At 53.0% G+C, this 12961-nt stretch overlaps 7 protein-coding genes across 7 annotated transcripts; 3 read left to right on the top strand and 4 right to left on the bottom strand.

The window, feature by feature from the left end:
- Positions 1-472: 472 nt before the first annotated feature.
- PODANS_1_1180 (uncharacterized protein) lies at positions 473-1198 on the bottom strand (the record flags this gene model as incomplete). Its single annotated transcript, XM_001912268.1, has 1 exon — positions 473-1198. One exon carries the CDS (start codon positions 1196-1198, stop codon positions 473-475), a length of 726 nt encoding a protein of 241 aa, XP_001912303.1.
- Positions 1199-1563: 365 nt separating this feature from the next.
- On the bottom strand, positions 1564-2328 carry PODANS_1_1175 (uncharacterized protein; the record flags this gene model as incomplete). The annotated part of the gene is made up of 1 exon (XM_001912267.1): positions 1564-2328. The coding sequence occupies one exon, from the start codon at positions 2326-2328 to the stop codon at positions 1564-1566; it is 765 nt and encodes a 254-aa protein (XP_001912302.1).
- Positions 2329-2924: 596 nt separating this feature from the next.
- Positions 2925-3309, bottom strand: PODANS_1_1170 (uncharacterized protein; the record flags this gene model as incomplete). The annotated part of the gene is made up of 2 exons (XM_001912266.1): positions 2925-2962; positions 3012-3309. 2 exons carry the CDS (start codon positions 3307-3309, stop codon positions 2925-2927), a joined length of 336 nt encoding a protein of 111 aa, XP_001912301.1.
- A 1318-nt stretch (positions 3310-4627) lies between these two features.
- PODANS_1_1160 (uncharacterized protein) lies at positions 4628-7054 on the top strand (the record flags this gene model as incomplete). The annotated part of the gene is made up of 1 exon (XM_001912265.1): positions 4628-7054. The coding sequence occupies one exon, from the start codon at positions 4628-4630 to the stop codon at positions 7052-7054; it is 2427 nt and encodes an 808-aa protein (XP_001912300.1).
- Positions 7055-7505: 451 nt separating this feature from the next.
- Positions 7506-8258, bottom strand: PODANS_1_1150 (uncharacterized protein; the record flags this gene model as incomplete). Its single annotated transcript, XM_001912264.1, has 3 exons — positions 7506-7583; positions 7643-7810; positions 8247-8258. The coding sequence occupies 3 exons, from the start codon at positions 8256-8258 to the stop codon at positions 7506-7508; spliced, it is 258 nt and encodes an 85-aa protein (XP_001912299.1).
- Positions 8259-10065: 1807 nt separating this feature from the next.
- On the top strand, positions 10066-11577 carry PODANS_1_1140 (uncharacterized protein; the record flags this gene model as incomplete). The annotated part of the gene is made up of 1 exon (XM_001912263.1): positions 10066-11577. The coding sequence occupies one exon, from the start codon at positions 10066-10068 to the stop codon at positions 11575-11577; it is 1512 nt and encodes a 503-aa protein (XP_001912298.1).
- Positions 11578-11822: 245 nt separating this feature from the next.
- PODANS_1_1130 (uncharacterized protein) lies at positions 11823-12942 on the top strand (the record flags this gene model as incomplete). The annotated part of the gene is made up of 2 exons (XM_001912262.1): positions 11823-12192; positions 12263-12942. 2 exons carry the CDS (start codon positions 11823-11825, stop codon positions 12940-12942), a joined length of 1050 nt encoding a protein of 349 aa, XP_001912297.1.
- Between the last annotated feature and the right edge of the window lie 19 nt (positions 12943-12961).

Here is a 12961-nt window from a genome sequence, read left to right as displayed (position 1 = left end):
TTGCATGCTCATTGAACAAATGTCAAAGGGCTGTTCAACTGCTTCATGAGCCTTGTCACATGGCTGGGCACGTTGTGGACAAAATAGTTGGCACTGCAAAGCACTGAAGCAGGCTTCGAAAAATCACTAATAAGCCTTGAAAGATATGTAATAGGCCTTTAAAAAATTAGACAAGAGGCCTTAAATGATAGTGCATAGGGCTTAAAAGATCGTTAACGGGCCTTAAATGATCGTTAAGAGGCCTTGAAAGATAGTCAGGAGGCCTTAAGATATAATTAGTAGGCTTCAAAAGATAGTTAATACGCCCGACCTTTTTTCAAAGATGCGTAGGTTGATAATGATTACACATTTCACCGACTTCAGGTGCAGTACCAGTTATTTTGTCCACGACGTGCTGGGTCATGATGGTATATTAATGTTCCTCACTAACTTCGAAGCTGCTTATCTCAAGGTTGATCTCCTCGCTGTGCATTCACATGAACCATCCCATTACGGCAACACCCCCAACAACAGCAGCAACCTCCTTCACCAGCCCCGTCTCCCAGGCTCTCGCCCCACCGGCCGTGGATGTCCAGTCCGTCATCGTAGCCGGAATAATCACCCCATACGCCACCGCAAAGGCAGTCTTGCACTCTTCCATTCCCGTAATCGCAAACGCAAGGGCATGTGCTGCTTGACTTTCATCGACGCCACCGCATTGCCCAGCAAACTCGGTGACCACGCTGTTGTGTTCCTTAATCCAAGACGTCAACTCCTTATCATAAGCAACCAGCTCGTCGCTGGTGACACCCGTTGGTACCGCATCGCGGATCACTGTCTGGAGTTCCATCACAACGGAGCAGGGCTTGGAGAACTTGTTGGGGTCCGTAATCGTTGTCGAGCTTATCACTCGCATGTACATCTCAGCCGAGGAGATCAACTCGGTGATGCGTGGGTGGACGGATAGGAATCCTTCGTCGAGTAGGGCTGACATGTAAAACGCCTCGACGCGGGGCGGCTCCGTGGGGAAACTGCCGGAGAGGGAGGAAAAGGTCGAGGCGCACGCTAATGCTTCGACGTTGGTTTCGGTGGGGATTGTTACCGTGTCTGAGGTCTGCACTGGGATCAGAAAGTGCTGCGGTGGGAGGAGCACCGGATCATGAGTGGCAAGCACGCTGAGAGAAAAGGACAGGAGGAAGAGGAGTGTGAAGAGGCCCATTTTCTCGGTTGGATGTCTGAATTGCAAGAAGTTGCCGCTGAAGGTGTTTAGCAATTACACGCGCGGTACGTGTGTTGTTGGATGCAAGGTTGACTCGATCCAATCGCAGGCAGTCTCAAGAGCCATTCACATCAAGAGGAAGGACCAAGGTGACGACGATGGGCGACTTCCATTGTGTGGGTCACCAAAACAGGACGGGCTCCATGGCGCAATTTCCCTGCCATACCCCTGATTACCAGGGTGGTGTTGGCTGCACCAGCGGGCCGTTGCATTCCCGTCTGGCAACACCACACCCAAATATTTAGACATTATCCGTTTTGTATAGTATGCAGAGTTCTTTGAACTCATACCCAGAGCTACACAGCTTAGAGCAACCCTCCCGCAACCGCTCCACCAACAGCAACAATCCCCATCATAACCCCTCCCAAACCCGTCATCTGCGCCACCCCCGCCGACGAAGTCGTTGTGCTCACCTGATCGATGCTTGCAGGTGTATTCCCCGCAGTTGTCGGCTCCTCCGCCTCTTCACCCTTTGTCGTCGCCAAACTCGTCTCACTCGCCGTAGGATCCGTCGCCCTTGTCCGAGCAGCAACACCCAACCAGTCACTCATCGCCGTCTTGCACCCCGCCTCGTCGGTAACAATTAACGCATAAAAGTTCGCGCCCCATCTCTTGTTAGGCTCCCCATCAAACCCTGAAGGACTGTCCCCAAACTCATTACACTTCGTTGCCCACTCCAACGCTTCCTCCTTGATGTTAGCTACCCAGCTGTTCCAGCTCGAGGTAAAAGCGGAGAACTGAGAGGCGAGCGACGGAGCAGCGGTGGCGCCCATGGTGTTCCGCGCGTCCCAGACGCGTTTGCATTGGGAGTCGATGCGGTCGTGATCCCAGTACCTATTTCGAGGATCCTGGAGCTCGGGGGCATTGTCGAAGAAGGCTTCTACCTGCCGGGCGGGCGAAGGGCGCAGGCGCTGGTAGGCGTTTAGTTGGGAGGTGCAGAGGGAGTAGAGCGAATCTTCGGAGGCTTGGGCCGGGGAAGAGGTGGCGGTTGGGTGGGGAGGTGGAGTGACGGTTTGGGCGAGGGTGGTGCCGGCGAGGGCGGCGATGGTAAGGATCGTTTGGGGTATCATCTTGGGTGAGTGGATTTTGCAATGGTAACGACTGTGGGTGATGAAAATGGAGGCCCAAAAGAATTGGAATCTCGGAGGGAAAAGTTGGCGCTTTTGAAGCCGAATGTCGGTGCCGGGTTCCGAGGTGAAATCATGCCTAGAGGGCTGCTTTGATCACCAATGACACCCTGCGGTCTTGTGTTGGGACTTGTGTGTTCAGGGGTAATGCTTGGCGCAGATCTGAACCTAACCTTGCATGATGCATCAGGGGCCATCATTAGGATCACAAGGCTTCTTTTGACTTTAATCTTGGCATGCTCGTAAACAAGAGATGTCAAAGAGTGAAGTTGAATCGAGAACTTCTAATCGACCCAGTAAAGCAGGTTGTTGATGCCAGCCCAAGCACCACTGTTGGCCTTGCTCCTGCCGCGAATGTCCTTGTTGGTGATGAAGATGACGAGGCAGGTGGAGTAGTTATCAATGGCGGAGATCAGGTAGCCGCCGTTGCCGAGCTTGGCTGTAGGGCTGATGGATGCAGGGGCGGCAGTGGCGGTGGTTGTACATGGCGGTCTGGATGAAGCCAGAGTTCTGGATGCCGATGGCTTGAAGATGTTGTACTAGGTAGTCGTCGAGATTAGATGCAAGAAGGGAATGCCTGGTGAGAAATCGGGAGTCAGTTCATCGAATCACGGAGAACATATTCGCGACATGACTTCGTATTATACTATGTATACCGTAGATCGCAAGACAGACTATCATCGTGTGTTGACCAAAGTAGCAAGTCGCAAAAAGATGACCGCTCGAGGTCTCAGAGTCCAACGACCGCGGCGATGATACCGGCAACGGCCACCATCGGACCAGCAGTCTCCATTCCCTTCCAAGCCCCAGCAGTAGATGTAGATGTTGATGTGTTCGCAGTAACATCTCCCGTCTGTGTTGGTGTCTCGTCCTGGCCGCCGGAATTCCCAGGAGTCTTGGTCGCGCCAGTAGCAGCAGCGGCATTCTGATTGACAGTAGTCAGCTCCTGCCAAATGCTCCTAGCGGTCCTGCACTCCTCATAGTTGGATGCAACCATGCTCATCAAATAGCCAGCCGCATGTCCGTTGATGGTTCCGCAATGCGTCGCAAGACTGTGCACAGTGCTAGACCACTTGTCGCGCGCGCTCGAGCGTTGCGCCTCCCAACTCGTCATGACCTTCAGCATCGCGGAATCGGTGGGCCTGATACTGGCGTACGGACCATATTCCAGGCCGCAAAGCATGTCTGCTTCTTCATCCGAGTCCAAGCCAAGGTCGGAGGGGCGGATGGTGCGAATTGCGCTGACAATCTCGGCGGCTGTCTCCATATATTCTCCGAGTTTGGCGGGGGGCGTGATTTCGGGAGCAATGGACGAAGCAAGGGCCTCAAATTTCTCGATCGCGCATTCGGGGTCTGTTGAAGTGGGTGAAGCATCATCCTGACGCGGTGCTACACCTGCGAGGGCGAGCGATGCGCTGGCGAGAAGAGTGAAGAGGGAGCGTGGGACAACCATTGTGTCAAGCAAATATAAAGAGTGACTGTGGTGCTAAAGGAGTGTAATACTGAGTTTGTAACAGCTAGAAACGAGCGTATGTTGGAGGTTAACAAAATCTGGGAGGGACGTCGAATTTAAAGCAGAACGAGTCGGTCGGATATAATATCACCAAACGCCGTCGCCGGGGTGGTACCCTATCGGATCTTTTTTAATTTCGGGCCGCCTGATCCGTTTAGTCCTAGTGCTGTCTCGAAAACGGGACATTCCCTGGTTTTGAGAGGCAGCACTGCAGGCAGGAGTGTTTGCTCCAGAGTCCAGACCGACGAATGATGCTGAAATGCCTCCACCAGTCGTGGCTTCCCTTCCTCTTCGCATCATTAACTAGTCTCAAGTGGCCATCAGGTCTCTTCAATATTTCGATTTCATCACCACCATCCCCTCAACTGTGTTACCAATCTTATAGCACCAATAGATGCATGTTACTTATTACACGTGCATGTCAAAACGCGGATCGGACCGGCCTCCTTTGCTGGTTGGCTACCGCCCTGCCCTTCTTTTCAGCCGGAAAGCCTCGATGAAGCCCCAACTCATAGGTTCGCCGTAGCCATAACACTCGGGAGGTGCAGCATCCAATTACAGACCGTCGCGGGGTACAGCGAACTCGTATATTCCCGATCCAACCATCCGGCACTTCAACATGTTCTGCAGGGCTGGAGATGATCCAGAGAACTCAAATACCGTACCCATGGCGCCCCCATTTCTCCAACCAGAAGCTGTTCATGCGCCGCCGAGATTGAGTTACACAAGATGAAGTTCGCCGTCATTTCGTTGGTCCTCTGGGCTGGCATCGCTTTAGCTGTCGACCCTGGCGTGCTCAGTGTCGAGAATCTCACCCAAGATCTTCTGCGAGTCGAATCTGTGCGCGAGATCAAGAACATCCAACGGACATATGCCCAATTGGCGCAGCATGGCCGCTGGAAAGGAATGGCGAGTCTGTTTGCAGAGAATGGGATTCTTCGATGGGGCAAAGGGGCTGGAGACGTTCTTTCTACAAGTGACGCCAGTTCTATCACGGGGCGCCCGGCCATCGAGAACTGGCTGCAGCAAGAAGCTGGGGATATGGACGGGATCAATCCAGGGTCTCTCCATGTTTTCATGAGCGACATGCCGGTCATAACGCTTGCGGACGACGGCAACACTGCAAAAGGCCGGTGGACAGCACTGAGGAAACTCGGCAACGGCAAAGGCGCGACTAGGATCGAGGGTGGGATTTTCGAGAACGAATATGTGTCCAGCGGGGGCAAATGGAAGATTTCCTTACTGCGGTACTACCCTCTCTACGCAGGTACCTACGAGAAAGGCTGGAAGAATCTGGGGCTAAACGGATCGCTCCCTGTTATTTCATACCACTACACCCTCGACCAGGCTGGCGTTACACTTCTCCACGCCGGAAGAACTGCAAGCCGTTCGAAGGAGGGCACTGGCACATTGAATCGTCGATCAACACCCGCCGCTAGCCTTTCCGTAGACGAGCTGGAATACCGGGTTGCCCATCTCAACGAAGAAGACGAGGTGCGAAATCTTGTTCATGGCATGGGGTATTATGTCGACAGGCGAATGTGGCCGGATGTTATCAGTCTTTTTACCTCGAACGGCACCATCACCGTCCAAAATAACACGTCACCGGCTGGACCTGCAGGCATCCAGTCTGTCCTAAACCGCATGGGTCCAGAAGGGCTGTCTCACGGCATTCTCAACGAACACCCAATCTTTGGCACTGTTGTCAACGTCAGTCCAGATCACAAGACTGCCGTCGCTCGAGGGCTAGAGATTGGCCTGATTGGTGATGATAATGCTCAGACCGGTCAATGGCAGTTTTGCGTTTTCCACCATAGCCTCGTCAAAGACCTGGATACCGGCACTTGGAAGATCCAAGACCTGAGATACCACCGCCTGCTCTTTGCCGATTATGCCGCCGGCTGGGGAGATGGGGGTATCTTGCCAGCTTCTTCGTTAGATCCACCTCCTGTCCTACCCCCCTATTACCAATCAACTGAGAACCGACGGCCTGTACAATGGCGGCCATTCTACAAGCGATATCCGGCGTGGGAAGAACCAGAAGAGGAAACGCGAGACAGACTTGCCAACATCCACCGTCTGCTCTTGCGCTCTTCCGCCTATGACGAATCCGAAAACACCTCCGGCTCCTATGGCTTCTACATCGACGACATTCGCTGCTCAGACTTTGCCAAGTTGCACTCTGATCGAGGCCACAAGTTATCCCCCGGAATAGGATGGTACTACACCCCCGACGCGATCTCCCTCTCCTGTGCATCCCGCTACTACCGCCAAAACAGCACCACCTACAACCCCTCCATGTCCTCCCTCCGCTCCTCTGTACCCTTTCACTGGCGACTCCAGCCCGTGATTCTCGTATCTCGCGATGGCCGCTCTGCCACCCTCCGAACCCGCAACCTGCAGACAGGAACAAGCAGAACACAAGGGAGCAACGGCTGGATGGGGGGGATGTACCACGACCAACTCGTCTTGGAAAATGGCAAACGCAAGCTCTGGTCCATTACCATTGATGAGTTCTACTGGTCCAGCCGAAACTGGACCGCCGGATGGGCCAACGTTGTCCCCCATGTGTCCAACGCAACCACTCCCAGACGATGGATGAGCAGGCGCCAGTCCAACGACCTCCTACCTGACGTCTCCCTGCGACACCCCGCACTGCTGGAGCGAGAAACTGGCTTCAACGGTGGCCCACCACCAACCGTCTCTTGGCCAGGCGTTCAAAGGATGTGGTGGGCCTACCGCAACCTCGTCACGGGAGCGATGCCATCGGATAGCTCGTACTGGGGACCGCCGGGCTGTGTTCCCTGCCGGGGGGCAAAGCCGGAGTGGGCACTGACGGCGAACGGGTACCAGGAACCGCCTTCGGGCCCGACAATCGTGACAGCAGACTGGCTTGAGGGTTCGGGCGTTGATATCGAGGTCACTGTCAAGGGAGGACCAGAGGAGTCGGCCAGGGGTGGTTGGGTGCAGCTTGTGTTGGACTTCAATGGCGAGATTACCAAGTTTGGTGAGGAAGGGCCGGTTGGGGAGGATGGAAAGGTGGTCTTGCGGGTACGTGGCCCCGGGGCGTTTGGGACGACGGTGCCAATTCAGGTGTTCTACTTTGGTAATGAGAATTTGAAACCTGGGAAGGGGATCATGCGGGACAGGAAGTAGGAAGGGTAAATAGTGTGGGTAAATACCCAAACTGGGAGATCGCTATCCGTCAGGGTGCAAGTTGGACCTCAAAAGTCCAACAACGTTTTGACAAAGATCGCTTGCTAGAATGTGCAGACACCAATATCAGTGATGGACTGCTCTACCAAATATAATCACAAAGAGTGCCCAAGCAATGCCTCCTCCTCGTGGATCATCTTCGTCTGTTCCTCCTCGAAGAAGAGCCACGCTTTCCAGTTGTTTGGCGTAGTGCCTCCTTATCTTCATCCGCTCTTCCTCCGATGGGAGTGAGGCAATCCAGTTGCTCGGAGCGCTGGCCCCCTCCTCGGTCTTCTTCTTCTTGGACTTCTTCGAGGGACCGGTGTTCCACGCCTGCTTCTCCGAATTCATCTTATCCTCCGAAAGGAGGGACGCAATCCAGTTGCGTGGGGCGCTGGCCTGGCCCGACCACTCACTCAAACATCGCCGGGGTCGGGCTTAAAGGCTCTGCAATCATCATAATATCCACGTAGCTAGTTAGCAAGTTTAACTGAAAACCGAGATTGTAATGGGTGAGAACTGGCTGGGAGGACGTGAAACGGCACTTACTGAATCAAAGCCCGTACCACATAGCTCACCGCAACAGCCAAGGCGCAGGAAGCGACAGAGTAAAAGCAGACTTCCTGCCCAAATTGGGACGGCTTCTCGAAAACCGCACTTCTCTGCAACGGAGCGGAGGCCAGCGGTGACCTGCTCGCGAAGACGCTGGCGACGATTCTGTTGCTTGTCTAGTCAGTACAAGTCTCCATTAAACAAGCACGCGTTTCCATTGCACGTGGCATCTTTTGCTCCCGCCCAAGATAAACCCAAAAGAAGCACAAAAGGGTTGCCGGCAACTGACAATGAAACCGCTTGGTTCTCCTCAAAGCTCGGATGAGAAAGCCCAACTTTCAAAGAGCAGGTTTCATTCCACTTGATGAAGGAGCAGAAAGCTCAGATAATCTACCAAGATTAAATACACCTAGAAGCCGCAAAGACTGTATAGAAAACAAAGAGTAAAGGAATAAACAAAAGCAAAGGAAGCTTTTTGTAAGCGAGGGAGAATAAATTATTCCTTAGCTGGAAGTAATCCATCCGAAGAAGGGGTGTAGTGGGTAGATAGACTTTATGTTGTCCCCGCGAAGGCGTCTTAAGAAACCGAAATTGTACGTACCATCGGACCCATCTCGATATCCTCTTCCCCAATGAGGGGGAGAGGTCGGCAAGGAGTCACATCGCGCGACGGGGCGAAAGCAGCGGCGGAGAAAGAATTGCTGGAGGCCATTTCTGTTGGGAGAGTGAACCGACCCCCAAGAGTAAGGATTCGAGGAATGGCGTCTTATGGAAGACGACACCACAGGAAGTTAGGTGCGAGGAATGCGTGCTACTTGCTATTGTATCAGCTGAACGATCCGAGCGAAGCCCAGTAGAACGAGAGTGTTGGTGCTTTTGTCAGATACTTATGACGGGATAGGCAAAGGGTCAGGTGATATGTGTGGCTTGGTCTGCCAGGGATGTCCTCGGGCGTGAAGTTGGCGGTTCCTCGAGCGAAGAGATCCGTGCTAGTGTTTCGGATGATACGTCGAGAAAGGGTTGCGGAGCTCTGGGGACGTTATACAGAGGAGCTGTGGTATTCTTCGTAGTGTTAGCGACGTCCAGATGGAAAGGAAACAGGAGTTGAACATACTTACAGAGTGGCCTGGAAGGTTCTCAAGTGATGCTGCTCAGTGAGCATGACGAGGAGAGACAATGGACCAGATGTATGCGCGCACTTGAGACAACAGATGAAAAATATGTAGATGGGATGTTGGAGTTTTTGTTGATGCTGCTGGAAGGAAATGGTTGATGTTGTGGGCACCCAAAAGAATTCTTTTGCCAGTGTGGGAAGGGCAGATTCGTGCTTGCCCTGCAATTTCCTTGCCTAGGGAAAAAGGCCTCCAGATTCACGCGGTATAGGTCTGGCGTGCTGGACCCAGGCCCCTAATTGAAAGTGCATCCGGCTCCAGTCTAACAATCAGACAATGTACCAAGACCCAACTTCTCGACTATCTACCCCTGGACTACTGTTGCACATGGACTGAAGCCATGTGGTACCCAACGTGTGGACAAGTACGAGTCTATCTGTTTCTCTCCAAGCGGGGAACGGTACGTACATCTAGGAGAGAGTTGGCAACACCACCACCACCACCACCGCTTTGTGCAACCTGTCAGGTTACTTTGTTCTGAATTGTCCCCGCTGATACCGCATGTACTACAACAGAAATTTCCAAGTCTAGAGCGCCGTCTCGATCCGATGTCGAACATGGATCACAAGCCGATCGGAACAACGTCTCGAATGCCGAGGTGCATCAACAGAGTTGGATCATGCTGTGGGCTCTTGGAGAGAAAACAAAACGGTTGCCAGGTAGTGCTCATCTTGTCCTCGAGGTGGGGCAGGTGTCTCCTTCGTCCAAACAGCTCAGCTAAGATACCCTGGGATTCAGAATAATATTGACCCGGACAAGCAAGAGCACTGCGACGGTCTGGGAGAAAGCGGTGTGTAACTGATGCAGCATGCTGCCGACAGCATGTGAATGTCAATCCACATCTAAACCGTCCTGTGTAGTACCCGCCAATCTATGGCAATAAAGCCGCACACAAGACGTCGCCCGAGGTCGACCTCCCTCTCGTAGGCCATATTTTCTGGTGGTAGTATAGCGCCAAGAGATATCCGTTACCAGAATGTCTCGCCCCCTGACGGGAGCAGGGCTGAACAAGGGGGTCCCTGTTTTGGTTAGCGTGGCTTTAGCGAGTGCGGTGGTTGGCTAAGATCGTGCCACACCGCTCCACCTCTTCGGCGATAACCCGTCCATTGGGGATGATCGGAACCTGGAAGGATCGGAAGCTCCCCGAATCCGAACTCCAGGAACGGCTCCGAAATTCCCAATTTACTTGAGGAGAAAAAGTTCCCTGACATCCTCGAAAGGGTTCACCGGAAAACCAGCAGATACACCATGGCCAACACCACCGCCGTCGAGGAGCTCGACATTGTCATCGTTGGTGCTGGGCTCACGGGCATCAACGCTGCATATCGCCTCCAAACCCAGCTGCCCAATCACAGTTATGCGATTCTCGAAGCCAGGGATTCTCTGGGTGGAACGTGGGACTTTTGGAAGTATCCAGGCATCCGGAGCGACAGCACCATGGCATTATATGGCTTCCCATGGCGACCGTGGCCCTTTGAGGAGAGCATGGCTGGCGCCAAAGCCATCAAGTCGTACATTGCCGAGTGCGCTGCTTCCGAAGGCATCGACAAGAAGATTCGGTATCACCACCGCGTAAAGGCTGCAAACTGGAGTTCTGAAGAGCAAAAGTGGACGCTTCAACTGGAAATCACATGTGAAGATGGTGTCACAGAAGAGAAGCAGATCAAGGCGTGGTGGCTGCTTGCCTGCAGTGGCTATTACAGCTACGACAAGGTTTTGCCGCCTACCATCCCCGGGATCGACAAATTCCAGGGACAGGTGATTCATCCTCAGTTCTGGGACGAGAACCTCGACTATGCGGATAAGAAGATCATCGTCATCGGCTCCGGCGCCACAGCCATCACCCTTCTGCCTTCCCTCGCAGAAAAGGCCAAGCAGGTTACCATGCTACAACGCAGCCCATCCTATGTGCTCGCCCTTCCGAGAAAAGACAAGACGGTCAAGACCTTGTCTAAATGGATGCCGCGCAGCTGGGCTGTGACCATCAACTGGTTTCAGAGAATGTTCTTCGAGACGGTCTTTGTCCAGTTTGTTCTCAACTTTCCCAATGCCGGACGCAGGTTCGTCATCGACGCCATGAAGTCACAGCTGCCAAAAGGGTTTGCGATCGAGAAGCACTTCAATCCCCGGTACAACCCCTTCGAGCAGCGCCTCTGCTTCTGTCCGGGTGCCGATTTCTTCAAGGCGCTGCACAAGCCTGGCGTCAGCATTGTGACGGATGTCATAGACACCGTTACTAGTGACGGCATCATCGTCAAGACTGGCGGCGAGAAGATTGAGGCTGATATTATTGTGACTGCTACCGGATTGCACATGGAGGTTTTGTCAAGCACGGCTGTTACAGTGGATGGGAAGCCTGTCAACGAAACCATGGGGGAGCGCTATGTGTGGAATGGGTGCATGATTGAGGGCGTTCCGAATGCTGGGCTTTTGACTGGGTACACCGCTGCCAGTTGGACGCCTGGCGTGGACGTGCGGACAAGGAACCTGATCAAGGTTATCAAGCACCAAGACAAAACCGGGGCTTCATCTGCCGCCCCTCACATCCCCGAGTCTAAGAGAGCCTCCATGCCAGCTGGGCCTATGATGACGCTTACTTCGACGTATGCACGGGCTGCGATGAAAAGGATGCCACTTGTTGCTGGTATTGGGCCGTGGAAAGCTGGAACAAACTGGGTGCAGGATGTGTGGGCAATGCTGTTTGGAAGTGTCAAGGACGGCATGAAGTATTCTTCTGGAGCCAAAGACAAAGCTATTTGAAGGGAGATTATGTGTCATTACTTGATATATGACCAAAACTTGGATGAAAAGTTGATGGTATAAACCTATGCACAATGTCTTGAAGCCACATGTCACTCCAGCCTTTGGTGGCAGTGCTGATGCCCCGCCCCCAGATTGACAGGGGGGTGGCAGTACATCTACCATACCCCGTCAATGACACCGGCTTTTACTTTCTCGACTCCGCAACAACAACTTGACCTCAGTATCTGCCCAACTCGATCACCATGGCTTATTTCTTAGATCCACCCCCTAGCATCGTCCCATCTCATATGCTAGCCTCTCCCGGGTTCGGTTTCGATTCTTTCAATAATGATTCCGATGTTGAGCTTCCACAACTCCCAGCACCACAGGCTCTTGTGCCAGCTCATGTCTCAACGGGAGGACAGGTCGGGATCCAGGGAAATTTTTCCTTCAATGTTATTCCGATCGGAAGTCATACAAGTGGAATTGTCTTGTACAACGACGCCAATCTACTAGGAGATGGCCAACAGCAATTGCTGTACTACTCAAAAAACCGTGCAGACAGAGATCGGAACAAACAAAGTCGTTCGGAACATAGAGGTGGTTACTCACGAACATTTAGCTCTGATAGAGGTATGTCTTGCAGCTCTCACTTTACCTTGTTCTTGACTTGCAACTTGCTGACGCAGTGATTTGGCAACAGCAACGGCCTATGCCATCAAGACAGCACGTTACCCGGTGCTTTACGAAATGGCGAGAACGCCAGCTGTTGCAAGGAAGGCGCTAGAAACATGGAAGAGGCAACCCAGTCAACCATCCATTCAAGAAGGGAGCAACACATCTACGGGCGGTCAAGGGCAAGCAGGTCCGTCGACTGCCCCGGTGGCTAGGGGTGCCACGTCTATCGCCACCGCTTTGCCCCCACAGTACATGGCCTTTTCCAAGCCTGTCCTGGAAAAAACCTGCCGCGGGACTCGGTATGTTATCACCTGCGAACTCGAAAAGGCCTATCCAAACTTCCACATCCAGTGCGAATACATTTACCTCAATCAGCAAGAACGGGCCAACCATAGCTGGACGGACACACGCATCTCGCTTGCCAATATATCAACCAAGGAAAATCTCTGGGTTGTGGCTATGGAGCAGATAGGCTACAATGAAGCCTTCATCAAAGGGCTTGTTGGCGACGAAGAATATGCCCAACTCGAAAGCGTTGATGGGCCGGTAAAAGGACACGATAAATACTCTGGCCCATCATTTGTTGCGAAGGTGGCCAAGAAAATCACGATTCCAGAAGGATACGACTTGGGTAACATCTGGTGTGAAACAACGGGATTTTACACAATGAAAATCTTTGTCCCAAGCAAAGAATACAGGATGTAAAAGACAGCCTTAGCTCACT

This window comes from Podospora anserina, chromosome 1, assembly GCF_000226545.1.
Source record: "Podospora anserina S mat+ genomic DNA chromosome 1, supercontig 1".
NCBI lineage: Eukaryota > Fungi > Ascomycota > Sordariomycetes > Sordariales > Podosporaceae > Podospora > Podospora anserina.
The sequence above is the reverse complement of the archived record's forward strand: the minus strand, read 5'-3'. Positions and strand labels throughout refer to the sequence as shown.